This window comes from Salvia miltiorrhiza, chromosome 5, assembly GCF_028751815.1.
Source record: "Salvia miltiorrhiza cultivar Shanhuang (shh) chromosome 5, IMPLAD_Smil_shh, whole genome shotgun sequence".
Lineage (NCBI taxonomy): Eukaryota > Viridiplantae > Streptophyta > Magnoliopsida > Lamiales > Lamiaceae > Salvia > Salvia miltiorrhiza.
The window spans coordinates 7,179,917-7,195,757 of NC_080391.1; the positions used below are offsets into that span (position 1 = coordinate 7,179,917).

The following is a 15,841-nucleotide window of genomic DNA, read 5'->3' on the forward strand; positions in this document are numbered from 1 at the left end:
GCTAATCAGCCAACGCGGTATGATCTGTAAATATTATCTGATTGGATAATAAGCATAATTGAATGGAATTATTTGGCGCATCATAATAATTGTGGTGATCGAATATTGTTGGCTGGTCATGGTAGGTTTATTAAGCTTTCGGCTCCTGGTCAACTATGGATCGATCAATCACTCCAAATTAACTTTCTTGCCAAACTATATGTTTATATATAGGCACGCACTCATATATTTTATGTATAGTGGAAGATATCTTCTCAAAAAAAAAATGTATAGTGGAAGATACAGATTTTTTGTATGTGGTAAGTAGATATCAATATGGATTATGGATGATTAATCTTGATTTATAATTATCATAAAAATATATTATTGTAATATTATAAAAATATTATTATTATTATTATAGGCATGGCTTGTAAAATAATATGGAGAAAATTTTTATAGGATCACATCAACATATATAGGAAATGGTTAGGTTTCAAATTTCTTACAAACTAAAAACTGAAAATTTATAAATTTTATGTCGAGTATGTATGAATTCGCTATGAAAATATATGAATTCAATTTTTTTTTATGAACATTAATTCATTCAACAAAGTGATGAATTCACTGTAAAGTCATAATCTAATTAAGTGTTTAAAATTGATCCTTTATATCTTAAATGAATTTTTATTTTAGTTCATCTCTCTCTCTCTCTCTCTCTCTATATATATATATATATATATATATATATATATGGGAGCGCTCCAGTGAGACCCCTATTTTTCGTGAGACACTGAGTACAATGAATAAGACATATATATTGATGAACAAGGTAGTATATACTGATGAATAACGAAATTTAAATAATTGGTAATGAATTTTTTTTTTTTTTTTTTTTAAATTTGTTACAACCAAAGAAAGGAAAAAACACACTCACACTCTAGCTCCTAGGGTGACTCGAACCCCCGACCTATTGGTTGGAGGGGAAGCGTCTTACCAACAGACTGCGCTTCATCGTCAATAATTGGTAATGAATAAGATATATATATTGATGAACAAGGCATTATATACTGATTAATAACAAAATTTAAAATATTTTGCTTAACAAGGCATTATATACTGATTAATAACGAAATTTAAAATATTTTGCTTCCTCCAAGATTCGAAACCCTGAGATAAAATTTCGTCCTCTAGGTACAATATCAGTCATATGATTGATAAAATAAACGCACGAGATCATGTCTAAGATCTCACTAAAAATAGGGGGGTCTCATTGGAGCGCTCCCATATATATATATATATATATATATATATATATATATATGGTGAGTTAAAATAAAAACAACTCTTAAAATATTAAATATGAACCATTTGCAGCCTTTAGATCATCAAGATCTATGGTGGATTCATCACTTTGTTTTGATGAATTCATGGTCCTGAGTTCAATCGAATCTCACAGGTAGCAAAAAAATTATTTTTCGTAATTCATACAGTTACACAGTGAATTCATACATGTTCTACATAGAATTCTTACATTTTAGCTAGTTCGTATTTTATATGTTAAGAAGTGTTTATACCCTAGCCATACCCTATATATATATTAGAGAGATAGAGATAGAGAGAGAGAGAGAGAGAGAGAGAGATGGGGGGAGAAAAGTTCTATGAAAAATGCTAAATATTTAGAGATAGAGAATGCGTGAGAACACGACGAACAAGTCAATAATTTCTATTAACAAATCAATGTTACTGTATGAACAAACATTTTGATTTGGGATCGAATCCTAGAGGAGGCGAGATTTTCACCATATTTACTAGATATGTTTGTTCATGAGTTATGTTGGTTTGTTTGTAAAATTTATTGATTTGTTCGTTCTTCTTCATTCTCTCGGAATGTATAATTCGTGTCATTTTTACAAATGACTTCAAAGTTCATGCCCATTTTTTATATTTTAAAAATTCATGGCATTTTTACGAATGACTCCAAAGTTCATGTCATTTTTCCATATTTTTAAAAGTTTAGGCCATTTTTACAAATGACTTCAAAGTTCAGGCTACTTTTTTTATATTTTTTTATTAAAGTTCGGACCATATTTATAAATGGCTCCAAAGTTCAGACCATAAACTACAATTAACCCATCCATTAGCTATTCCTTTTTAGTGTAATCAAGAATACAAGTTAGTCATAAAAGTGTGCAAGTATCCCTCATTGTTATATAGAAATGAGGTCAATTATCTATAAATATATGAATTATACATAAATTTCATTAGTTAATCAATATAATTTTCTCAACTCTCTTCGTGTTATTATTAATGACATGTATTCCTTTTTGAACCATCCCAAATAACATGATCTATTTCTTTTTGGGCTATAATTAAAACTTAATTAAACTAACAATTTAAACCTAAACCCTACTCTTTTTTCAATCTCACGCTCTCTTACTCTCTTTCACTTCTTCACCCTGCTTTCATACCTTCTATTTTGCCCCTTCGCCACCGCCCCTCACCATCCCTGCTCCACCCATGTCGTCGTCTTCTCCACCTTGAACGTGCTGAACTTCTCCAGCACCGCGTCCAGCTCCCCGCGCCAGATTCGTCCGTTGTCCACCCATCTGAGTCAAACCCTAGCAACGGCATGGTGCCACATCCGTCTGCGGTTCACCCCATCCGAGTGAAACCCTAGCAGTGGCGAATCATGTGGACTTGTATAAAGCTGGAAAGTATACTGCATCTCTTTCCGCTTGAAGGTCATTTCATTTCATTTCCATCAATTTTTTCTTCAAAAAGCTTCGTCCTCTCTGCGCCTCTTTGTATAATCACTTTTCTCCAATTCATTTAAAGCTTTGATCTTTCTCCAAAGTTTTGCAGTAAATTTTTGTGTTGTTGTTGATCTTGTCTTGTTGTAGGAGAAAATGTCCACCGAAAATTTTGAGTAAAATTTTAATTTATCTCCTAACGGGACGACATGCACCTTTCCCCCTACACAAATTCTTATGTCAAACCAAATGTATAGATCATACGAGTCGGATCGGGACTGAGGCGCAGGTCGTGGGTCTGAGCTGGATAATTCAAAGTATTATTGTTGTGATGAAAAGTAATATTCGACACGAAAAAAAGTACTTAATGTTTTTAAAGCATTACCTTTCTTTATATGAATAATTACTTTTTATCACAACAATAATTATTTGACCAAAATAAGTACATCGTCGCAGCGCCCTTCGCTCCGCGTCTGCGCCCTCCACTGCTCTACCAATCAGGATTGATTGAAAAATATTATTAATGTGATGAAAAGTAATAATCGACATGAATAAAAGTAATATTTTTAAAACATTAATTACTTTTCTTTATTTAATAATCACTTTTCCTTAGAACAATAATTACTTAATCAAAGCCCCCGCCGCGTCCCCGCGCCCTTCAATCGGATCAAATTATTCCGTTTTATTTATACATTTGATTTTATAGGAGATCAACTGATTCCTCTAATAATGAGATGAAGAGGGAGTACATCAGTTTTTAATCGGTAAAAATTTAACCTCAATTAGAACTCCTCAACACTTAATTCTACTTTTAAACATTAGCTTTTTTTTTTGGAAGGTTACTTTTAAACATAGTTAGATTTCCGTGCATTGCACGGACGCCTATATAGAATTGCAATATGGGGAATATTGTAGCACGTGTCTTCTGCTAATGGATAGGCTTTTAATGTCAGAGGTGGAACATAATTTCGTCCCTGTCAGGACGCGGTGAGAGTGGGATATTCTGCTACTACGCATCCTCTTTCTATTTGGTCAAACAAAATAATTGTCAAATTAGTTTTTTTAGTAATTTCTCGGTCCATAAAAAATGTGATACTATAAGTGACAAATGATTGAAATATAAATAGATATAAATTACTTAATAATTTGTAAGATGAATTTATTTGTAAATATTAAGTATAAATGAAGTTGAAAATATAAATGTATATATTCAAATAAAAACACAATATTTATTGTGAAAAAATCAAAATGATAAAAAGATCTCATTTTTCGTAGACATCTACAAGTGAACAATGATACATTCATTTGGTTTAGTATTTATACAAATTTAAAATATTTGTTACTGCCCTCCGTCACATCAAAATAAATTCTTTTTATTTTTTACACAAAAATATATTTTAATATTTTTCTTAAAAATATAATATATATATTTATATATATATAATTATTATATTTGATCTATATTTGTTGATCTATATATTATTTTCATGAATACTAAATAATATTTCTTCAGTCCCACTTCAAGTGTCTTATTTTTCATTTTGAGTCAAATATCTTCTTTTCCTTTCATAGAAAATAGTATTATTCTCAAAAGGTAAGAATTTTTGGGGTCCGCATTACTTTTTCAATTTTACACCACAATCTAATAATCTAATTAAATTTTTTCTAAACAACCGTGTGAAAAAGAAACAGGATGCTTAAAATGAGACGGAGAAAATATTATTTTAGTGAAAAAATTAAGATAATTTAGAATTAAAAATGTACAATAATATAAAACATGTCATAATAAATAGACAATTAATTTCGTGGGACTAGGGGCATATTATTATCCTATGAAAAATATTGGAAATTTGGAATGCATGATACCCAATTAGCAGTTTAGCACTATACATTTCCATATACATAGCGAATTTTGTATCAAAGTGCATATCAATGTAATATAACTAAATCGATGGTGTTAAATTATAATTAACCTTAATCAATATTTTTATACAAGATTTTATGTCTGTTTAAAAAACAATGTTTTCTTTCTTTCTCTCTTTTTTGTTGAGGAACAATATTTTACTCCCTCCATCCACAATTTAAAGCCTCACTTTGGTATAGGCACAGAGACTAAGAAAGCTGTAAAAAAGTGATGTGGATAAAATATAAGAGTAGTTGACTAAAGTGATAAAGATAATTAACCAAAGTGATAAAGATGTTGTGAGTGAGTCCAGTAGTTATAAAATATAGTAAATATAGAATATAAAAATGATAAAAATATTTTAAGGTGAGTCATTAATGACAAATGATAGTAAATATAGAAAAAAAATAAAAAATAAAAAGTACAAAAAAAATAGAATAGAACTTTAATTTGTGGATAAAAAATTAAGAGCAAGTAAGCTTTGTTGAAAAAGAAAAGAAAGAGTAATCTAAAAAGTCAACGTAAGTGCAGGAAGAAAATTAGATAGACCGGAAACATCTGATTTCTATCCCCGACCTTTCTTGTTCGGGAGCTAATCACAGTCGCCCGAAAACGCAAGAACGAGCCGAGTCATCAAATATTCAAAATCAACTCATCCACCCCTTGTTTACAACCCTGAAAAACCCTAATTCCATCTTCCCCCAAATCACACTCCACAGTTGATACAATTTTACTGCATGGCTTCACCAGGCAAACCTCGGAAGGAAAACGACCGCCCGCCGGCCGCGATTCTCCACCAGCCAGCTTCTCCTCGCTTCCCTTCCGGAACTCCCACCGCAGGCGCCCAGCGCAAGGTCGCCATCGCAGTAGATCTCAGTGATGAGAGCGCCTACGCCGTCAAGTGGGCTGTCCAGAATTACCTCCGGCCGGGCGACGCCGTCATTCTCCTACACGTGCGCCCCACCTCCGTCCTGTACGGCGCTGATTGGGGCGCCGTCGACGTCTCCGTCGACACCGCCGACGAGAAATCGCAGCAGAAACTGGAGGACGATTTCGACAATTTCACTACGAGCAAAGCGAATGACTTGGCGCAGCCGTTGGTGGAGGCGTCTATTCCGTTCAAGATCCATATTGTGAAGGATCATGATATGAAGGAGAGGCTTTGCTTGGAGGTGGAGAGGCTAGGGCTAAGTGCGGTGATCATGGGGAGTAGGGGATTCGGAGCGTCGAGGAGGAGTAGTAAAGGGAGGCTGGGGAGTGTGAGTGATTATTGCGTGCATCACTGCGTGTGCCCCGTGGTCGTGGTGAGGTTTCCGGATGAGAAAGATGATGTAAGTGGGGGCTCGGCAAAGCCACTGGACAAGGATACCTCTGCTCTGCATCCGGTGCCTGAGGAGGAGGAACCGCTCTTTCTTGATGCTTCTGATCAGAATGCAGGTGAAGTATGATCAAATGGAAAAATTTATCTTTTTACTCAGTGGATGCGACGAGGATTCATTCTTTGGTTTCTTGGGTTAGGACTTAGGATGGCATCAAAGTTTGCAACTTTCTCTTTATATCTCTGCATAGTACAAGTGAAGCAATTAGGGGAGGCTAATTTCGTTTCAAGATTGAATTTTGATTCACTTTGATATGTGAGTTGGTCAGACGAGTATAGTGACGGAATGTGCACCTGCAAGATGGAAAAATTGCGAGTTGCATTTGAAGTAAGACCTTGATTTCTTATTGTGAGGGCGACTCTTAGTATTACCTGAGCTGAATAGAAGTTTAGATAGACCAAACTCATAGGTACCAATGGTTATCAAGGTCTTTGAATTTTAGTAGAATCAAGTTCCTTGCTAATTAAAATAATGGACATAAGTCAATGAGCTTGTAGGATATTTTGCAGACATAAAACTAGAATGCTAATTTTCTCCTCCTGGATATTGAATTTGTGTTGACCTCCTTATCTACTCATGGCACCAACCAAAATAATTGAAAAACATTTTTGTTTACATTGTTCTTGCTCCAACATTTAAGTTGATTTTCAACTACGGAAAACTATATAATGCATTTGTTGGTTTACAGCCACATAACCACACAAAGCAGTCTTATATGCATAGAAGCTGATCTAGAAGAGTGATAACAAGTTCATGGTTGTTTAGTTTGTTATGTCTTCATGAAATATCTGTTTCTAATTCTTATGTCTTGTTCATGTTTGTTTTTGTAAGAGCATGGTCATGTTGGGTAAACAGTGGGGTTTCAGCTTTAGCAGGGGACATGGGTGTGTCGGGCTAGAAGATCTAAATGGTCAAAACTTGGTCACTGAAGCATATATGAGTCATCTGTTGATTTACTAAAGAAATATTTTGTCTTAGCACAAAAGGAGATATCTATTAACCCCAGAGTATAAGGCTTTCTTGAACTAAGTTGAGTTGAAAGTTCTGAGTGTATGTCTCTACGGAGAAAGCTTATATAGTATCGGGCTCACTCTCTAATATCTAATTGTGACCTCAGTGAAGGCAATAATAATTGACTCATCAATGTAGCTCTGCTTTTAAAATTAGCATGCTGTAGTGATTCTAAGTGGTAACAGCCATAAAAATGCATATTAAGCTCCAGGTTGTGTTGTAATTGTTGGAGAAACCAATATTTCTTAGAAATATAAAAAAACTATCTTTTCAGTGTTGAAGCCTGGCTTAGTACATCATTTGAAGATTAGACTTCTTTTGGAGATCACAATCCTGATATTATTAAGATTCCCCAAAAAGAATAAAGCTTGAAATGTGCAAGGTATAGCTGTCAATGATTTGGAGAAATGGTCTCAATATTGAAGCTGGACTATATTGTCTATTATACACAACTCAGATTGCAGAAAATGTGTGGATTTGCTTTATTGTTTGACTAGAATCCAAAAGCTTATGAAATTATGTGATACAGTCCTGATATTTCATAAGAAAATATTTATAATCAGCAATCAAAGCAATATTTAATTATAAATTTGTCCTAATTCCCAAAACATTTTGGGTTTCAGATAGATCAGGTAAACTAGCATAATTATAGATGCCATGATTGCTATGGTACACACATGCTTCAAATTGAATATTGAAGCTGCAGTTGAAGAGATTTTTCCTACAAGATTATCTAGAAAAAAAACCATATTTTGCTGATTGCTAACCTAATGCTTGTTCTTCTGCATCTGCATTTGTCAATTCATAGCTCGTCTCAGTGAACAACCAGCTTTTCTGATTCGAGTCTCAATGTTTGTTCATAAACGTATAATATTGGCTCATTGATCAACAGTATTCATATGCTGGCCTGATTTTCATCTAATTTTTGATTGTTCATTCTATTGATGTTAATTGTATGGCCTTTAGAGGTCCTGCTCGCTGGATATGAAATGTATGCTTTTTTTGTTGTTCTCTTAATGTGCGTATGATTTAGTCCTGAGCTAAGTTGATAAGATTTTGCACGATGTAGATGTGGAGAAGACTTCTTGAGCTGATGATTGGAGAGGGTGGTGAGACGGTGATCATCATGGATACTTGTTTGTGTGAGAGAGGCTGTGTGCTTATGTCAAGGTTTTTGCATTCTGCTCGAATGATCATCATTGTTGATGAGTTTCCTTGCTATGTTATAGATCCTGAAAATGGGGTCATGCTATCGATGTGATGTAAGTTATCTTTCCGACTGCTCTTCGAGTTGCATTTCATCTTAATGGAGATTATACTAAAACTATCTCGTTTCTCTATTTTATGTCTCCTCATACAATCTCATTCTGCTCTGTTTCACTTATTTCTTACTCCTTCCGTCCCGCCCAAGATGCTACATATTCCTTTTTGAGCTGTCCCAACGAAGATGCTACATTTCTATATTTGGCAAAAATAAGGAATTTTAAACACTTAATTAACACTAATTAAGTATTTCTTTATTACATTCTATCTCCTATTTTATCACTTTATTATTTTTTCTCTCTCTTACTTTATCACTTTATTATTACACACTTAAAACATTAATCTACAACTCCTTAAATTCCGTGCCGAAAAGCAAATGTAGCGTTTTGGCCGGGACGGAGGGAGTATTTCTTTTCTTCTGATTGCACGACCGTTGGAGAGCATAAAGTCTGTAGCATCATGCTTTTGACTAGTGTAATTGCAAACCTTCTAACTCAATTGAGGCCAGCAAAATTCGAAGCTCTAGTCGGAACTAAGTGGAAGCAGCATTGCAAGTTGCAACAACATTGCTTAATTGTTAATATTCGTGCAGATCTGCTGCCCTGCCACCGTCCTAAGTAATTACTTGTTGAATAATATGGGAATATAATGAAATTATGAAGGACATACTTTGGAGGCAAAATTTGGTGCCCATTATAGATGCTGAAATTAAAAGGAGACCATTAATTTAATTTTAATAAATTGTAGTTATTTTTTAAAATTTTGGACAAAATTGTCCTTCAAGTAAATGCGGATAAAATTATAATCATACCAGTACAAATGAAATGATTCTGCATCATTTGTTTCAACTAGTGCATCAAGTGAGGACGAAGATTTAAAATGAGAACGAACAATCATCTCAATCTATGGATCATGAATTTTTGCTTATGGCTTTTAATTTATTTTGACATAAAGTAAGAGTCGGTGCATGAATAAAAATTTTAATTAACATCTATGATAAAATAAATAGTATACAAAATGAAAATAAAAAATTTGATATTTTAATATGTCAAATATTATCTCTAAATCCTTTCATTATTTTTTTAAGTTTAGTTAATCTATAAAAGCTAATGCAATAAAAATAAAAATAAAAATTCAAAGTGAATAAACAATAAAAGAAAGAAATAAAAATTGAATCTAATGGAATAACGAAAAGGGCTAATTGTAGTTTATAACCCAAACTTTGAAATCATTTATTAGTATTGCCCGAACTTTAAGAAATACAAAAAGATGTTGAAGTTTGAAGTCATTTATAAAAATATCCGAATTTTAAAAAATACGGAAAATAACCTAAACTATGGAATCATTTGTAAAAATGGTTCGGACTTTGAAGTCATTGAAGTCTTTGTAAAAATAGCTCGAACTTTGAAGTCATTTGTAAAAATTACATTAACTTTAAAATGTACAAAAAATAATTTGAATTTTCAAGTTATTTGTAAAAATGACCCAAATTTTAAAAAATATTCTAAAATGGTCCAAACTTTCATAAATACAAAAAATTTCCTATGAACTCTAACCACATAAATAATTTTATTTTCTCTTGCAATTTTTTTTGGTCATGCTTGTGTCTTCAACACAAATTTTCCTTCTTTATCTGTGCATGATTAGAATTTTATGAGCTCGAAGTTAAAAAAATTAAAGAGAAAAATTGTTTGTACGAGCTTATAATTCTTATAAGATCGAGTATTATTATATTTTTTTAGGATTATTCTAAATAAGTTTTGATTTTCACGTCAATTTAGGGCTTTCCATATTGCAATAATTCGAGTATGAGAGTGTAAGTTCATGCAATTTTTATGCAATTTTTATAACTTTTATTATTTTTTTTGCATTTAATAAAGTTCGTGCAATTTTTACAAATGATTTCAAAGTTCATGCCATTTTTTTGTACTTTTTAAAGTTTATGTCATTTTTACAAATAACTCCAAAGTTCAGGCTATTTATACAAATGACTCCAAAGTTCATGTCATTTTTCCATATCTTTTAAAGTTCATGTCACTTTCACAAATGACTTCAAAGTTCAAGCTATTTTGTTATATTTTAAATTTCAGATTATTTTCACAAATGACTCAAAGTTCGGGCTATAAACTACAATTAACTAATTTAACGAAAATATTGAAAACAAATTTCATGTAGAACACGTTTGAATTTTAGGTATAAATGTCAGAATTGCGAAAAATAAAATTTTCACTACCTATGAGATTCGAACTCAGGACCATGAATTCATCCAACAAGATGATGAATCAACCGTAGATTTTGATGATCTAAAGACTAAAAATGATTTCCATTTTATATCTTAAGAAGTATTTTTATTTTAGTCTCCTCGGGTTGGTTTAGTGTGGGAGAAATTCTGTGATTATTTTGGCTGGAAAAAAATAGTTTGAGCTAAAAACTAAGAAGACTTAGGTTGGACAAAAGACACTGGGACATGAAGGCGTAAAGTATTTCATATTGTATTAGACAAAAAAAATATAATAATTCATATTTTGCAGTGTACGGCTTAGATAATAGTATCGGCGTGCACATATGAGAAGTCGGTTTCATCCCAGAGTTGGTGTTTTGTGGTCAAAATTTATAAAACAGAAAACACGTACATTCTTTCAAGTAAAGAAGCAGGAATATATAGACGTATTGATCCACCAAGAATGCGTCGTCGCCACACATCTCCCTGCCCTCAAATCTGTGGTCCGCCACAATTTGCTACCAATCAAAGTCTATTACTTTTCCCCTCTTTCATTCTCTCTCTCTCTCTCTCCACTGAATCTTCATTACATCATTACCTAAAATAATATTGAACTAGTGCAAGTGCAACCAACTTGTTAATTGTATAACATCAAGGGTTGTGCAAATGGGGTGTTGTGTTAAGCACGTGGACTTGTCGGTGCTACTCATAATCAACGGTCTCCTTAATCTATAATTGGGATACCGATAGTTTAGTCTTTGGCAATGGCATCGCATAAATAAATAAATAACCTAATACCTAATCTGCGATTTCATGATCAATTTCCTTAAGGTGGGGACGGCTACGCAGCCATAGGCTCTAGGGTTTAATTAATCCCAAGAATTCAAACCTTAATCAATAGCAGATTTTAGCCCTCATAATTTGTAGGTCGCTAGCTTAGCAACCAAAAGTTGAGATGCATTATCTTATCGAGTTTGTTTACTGAAAAAATTGTAAGTTTGTGTGGCGTAGTACAAAATAGAATGGACAGATGTAGGATGAGAAATTGGGGTTGTCTGAGGAGAGGTTCATGCACATTTCCAACTTCAATTGGCACGACATGCTTGATGTTGAATCTTTAAGCATTCATCAATTTATGACCGTTCAAAACTTTCGCCATCCACATTTGTTGAATCCACGTGGAGTTTTCTTTCCTTTTTAGTCTCTATTGAAAAACACTCGGATAGCGACTGTTAGGGTCCGGTATTATATGATTCTTCACTTCACACCCACTATACTAAACTTGGTTTTTCATTTTTAATTTTTCTAATTTTCTTTCATCGTTTTCTCTCTAATTTCAATTTCGTATATTTCTTTCACTCATTTAGAGTATATAATCATTTAACTTTTTATTAATTAAATAGTTTAGGGCAAATTGCATGAAAATACCTCACTTTATACCAAATTCCGATTTTTTGACAAACCTTTTAATTGTAGCAAGAAATTGAACGACCTTTCAATTTATTGCAATTGGCATTCTCGGTGTTTTTCCGGCCAAATCACACCCATCATCCCTTCCCACGTCACCCTCTCTCTCTACACCCTGGTGCAAGGATTCAAATCCTTGAGCCGTTTCACGGCGACGGTGGATGCTCGGAGAAATGTAAGATTGCAGTTCTTTGAGGTTCCAGAGGAAGCGGCGATGACTGGCGGCCGTGTACCCTGGTGTTGACCATCGTCGGTTTTCGTTCGGAGGCGGCGGCAGTGGTATTCTTCTTCGCGATTCTCATCGGTTCTGCGTGGATTCGGCGGCGAAGGCGGACCCCCTTAGGGGCCGCGTTATTCCCCAAGGCGGAGGAGCTCTGCGAGCGTCTTGAGAAGGCCTCGGATCTGAATCAGAGCTTTGATGCAGCGAAAGGGTTTTTTTTTTGCAGAAATTTTCGCGGGCTTCCGTTTTAAGGCGACAATGGCGGATCTCCGAAAGAGAAGAGTTTTAGGCGACGGTGATTCGTGGTGAATCGGGGGCTGAAAGGAACCATCCCTTGCTCTGACTAGATGTGCTGATGGCTGGACGGTGGCGTCCGCCGAGAACAGAGGTAGGCGGCGAAAATTTTGAGATAGGGAGGAGTTGCTGGTGCTGCTTGAAAGCTCGCCGGATTGTGAAATTGGCGTCGCTGATTTTTGTAGAGGAACTCGAAATCTTTTTCTGCTCAGCCCCCCTTTTTTTTGCTCAGCCGTTTATGATGCTTCTTCGACGGTGGAGGGAGAGAGCTCGGATTCGACGGCACGGTTGTTTAGGGAAGCGACGATGCTGAGTATCGGCAGTGCTTGAGCAGTTGGGAACCGTGAAACGACGACGACGGATGCACGGTTCATATGATTGCGGTTTCACGGCGACGGCAGATGCACGGTTCAAGGATTCGAATCCTTGCACCAGGGTGGAGAGAGAGAGAGAGGGTGACGTGGGAGGGGATGGTGGGTGTGATTTGACATTTCTGATGCCACGTTGGCATTCCGGCTGCCAACTCAGATTTAGTTTGGCCGGAAAAACACCGGGGATGCCAATTGCAATAAATTGAAAGGTCGTTCAGTTTCTTGGTATAAAGTGAGGTATTTTCATGCAATTTGCCCAATAGTTTAATGGGCAAGTATCACTTTAAGTTTAGATTATATTCAATTTATTAAAATTGTTCCGAATGACAAAAAATATTTATTTAAACCTCAAAACTATCAGTTTTGTAGTATAAAAATGTTCTTGGTCCATTTTTCAGCTCTCGAAATCTTGTGCAAACGCTGGTTTAGTGGTGGAGATGTATGTTGAGCAGCTATGGGTAGGTGGGTGGACTTTTTTTTTTTAATTACATGGCACAAAAAATCATCGTTATGTGTCATCTATTTAAAAAATAAAAATAAAAATAAAAATAAAAAATATACGGTGATATTCGACGAACCACGCCAAGGGTCAAAAAATGGACATCGAGCATTTTTTACACAAAGTTAATAGTATAATAGTGGGATGCAGTGACAAAAAATATTATTGACACTAGAAGTTATTCGTTGATTGTTTTTTTTGATCACTAATTCGTTGATTGTTAGCCCTTGGGCATGTGAGGGTGGAATTTGGATTGGTCCGAAAATCCCGAATGGAGATTCCTATTTGATGCCATCCCTACTTCAAACTTGAAAGAATTAAGGACAGGAATCATGTGAGTCACACACCACACCAACTAAGATATTATTATATGTTGTGTGTAAAAGTTGTGATCTTGATGATTTCTTGCAATCTTAATTAGTGTCCGCATCTTCAATTTCACATATTATCCCATCCACAAGTATTCTGTGTGTGCAATATCTTGGAGATTTTAGGTTATACTATAAAAGTGTGTTTGCTTTTTATCCCTCTAAATGGAGGGATAACAAAAATTTATGCCTTTAAATGTTTGCTTTTTTATCCCACATTTTACACAAACACCATTTTTCCTTCTTTATTTTCACTTCAAGGAGGGATAATATTTAAAGGCATAAATTTTTATTATCCCTTCATTTAGAAGAATAAAAAGCAAACACACCCAAGTCAATCTTGGGCACAAATCAAGAATATATGGAGTTAGTTTTGCGTTAATTAAATCGTTAATCACCCCACCACACACAGAATGTAGGCGCAGGGATAATTGAACAACACTGCAAGTGGGATTGTTGAACAACGAGAGTGGAAACATTAAGCATAACACTACACTGCTTAATTAAGTACAATAATAATTAATACACATGAGAAAACATGATTGAAATTAAGCTGCTGTCTTCATCTTATGCTATCGCCACATCCATGATCTCATCTTTTTAGCACCACTCTTGTCTTCCGAACTTTGACTTACCTGAGCAATGGAAAAGAGCAAAACTGTAAGAGATGAGGTTGAGGAATTCGAGTGAAGAAAAGAGTGCATATATTACACATACATCATAGGAAGTTGTAGGTGTGGAAAGAGCATCTCTTGTGGTGCAGGAAGAAGTCGAAGCCGAAGCCAAAGAGGGCGGTAAAGACAAAGGCACAACTTGGTTTTCACTATCATCGTCATCATCAAGAGCAAGATCACCATTTTCCTCATCCTCATCATCACCGTCTCGTGCGCGGCCATTGACGCAGGCCTCACAGACAGAGACAGTGGGGCCGAGTTTGGGGCCGGAGCCGGTCCATGGGGTTGGAGACTGGCAGGCGTGGCAGAGGAGAGTTCGTGTGTGTTTGGCCACAATAAAGTTTGCTGTGTGAACCCTCAAATCGCAACCCCAGCACAGCGTTGCTTCATCGGATTCACAGTACATTCTTGCGACCTTGTTGCACAGCTCGCATTTCTTCATTTCTTCTTCTATTCAAAATACTGGGAATTTCACTCCCTTTTTTATACTTCTACTTCCCTCCTTTCCCGGCTCAAACAGAGGACATTGAATGCTAGTAAAACAGTGGATGGCAAGTTGCCTATATTGATTTATTGGGCTTCTTCTTATATGGGATGTGGTATAGCAAGTTGTTTTGTGCGTGTGTGGGGATTTCAAGGGCTGAATATTTCAAGACACAGTTGCCCCACATTCTTTGCAAGTAAAGAGTGGCATAAATTGGTCTATTTTTCTTGTCTTTTTTCCTTCACTCCTTTTGGTTGCTTCATCCAAGGGGGACTGTGGCATATATTAATGGAGTTTGAGATCAACTAAGATTTGGGTAGTAAAATCAGTGGTCATACTCATACTTAAACTCCAACCAATATGTTCTCGCAATTAAGCGGTGAAATGGTAAATATATAACAAATAAAGTATCGTATCAATATTTCCTTCAAAAAAAAAAGTATCGTATCAATATAACTCGATTAATGAAAATATAGTAAGTAGTCGGATCTGGATACCTTATCATTATTTAGGCAAACAATAATTAAAATCAAATAAACAAACAATAATTTCTTCAGTAACCCTCTCGTGTGGGAATTCCTACAACTAGGCAAACAATGACTAAACAAACAAATAAACTAACTCAGATAAAAATCAGGATGAAAAAGATTAATTTTAGAGAATGTAATGACTCAACTAAACTCGTGCAATAGACTTATTAATCCAATTATTAATTTAATTAAATCTAAATGAAAGATCACAATAATAATTACACAATCTCTCTCTCAAGCAGTTTAGGATAGCAAATTAATAAGTTATGTATCTTTGTTAAAACTAAAAAAACCTACTAACTTTAAACATCGCACTAAGCATAGGTTTCTATAATTCATCTATATTTGTTAGGATTCAAAGTAAAATCATGGAGTATTACACATTCCTAAATTGGTTGAACAATTATCATTACTACATTTCAAAT

General features: G+C 34.8%; 2 protein-coding genes across 3 annotated transcripts; one reads left to right on the plus strand and one right to left on the minus strand.

The window, feature by feature from the left end:
- Positions 1-5,121: 5,121 nt before the first annotated feature.
- On the plus strand, positions 5,122-8,365 carry LOC130985622 (universal stress protein PHOS32-like). 2 transcript variants are annotated; one of them, XM_057908692.1, is made up of 4 exons: positions 5,176-6,072; positions 6,283-6,341; positions 6,846-6,935; positions 8,095-8,365. In XM_057908692.1, exons 1-4 carry the CDS (start codon positions 5,373-5,375, stop codon positions 8,284-8,286), a joined length of 1,041 nt encoding a protein of 346 aa, XP_057764675.1. In that variant the 5' UTR covers positions 5,176-5,372; the 3' UTR covers positions 8,287-8,365. The 2 variants fall into 2 exon arrangements, with proteins under 2 accessions (XP_057764674.1, XP_057764675.1); XM_057908691.1 differs by lacking the exons at positions 6,283-6,341; positions 6,846-6,935 and having other exon boundaries at positions 5,122-6,072.
- A 5,816-nt stretch (positions 8,366-14,181) lies between these two features.
- Positions 14,182-15,259, minus strand: LOC130985623 (zinc finger protein CONSTANS-like). Its single transcript, XM_057908693.1, has 2 exons — positions 14,446-15,259; positions 14,182-14,363 (listed from the first exon to the last, which is right to left on the minus strand). Exons 1-2 carry the CDS (start codon positions 14,842-14,844, stop codon positions 14,301-14,303), a joined length of 462 nt encoding a protein of 153 aa, XP_057764676.1. The 5' UTR covers positions 14,845-15,259; the 3' UTR covers positions 14,182-14,300.
- Between the last annotated feature and the right edge of the window lie 582 nt (positions 15,260-15,841).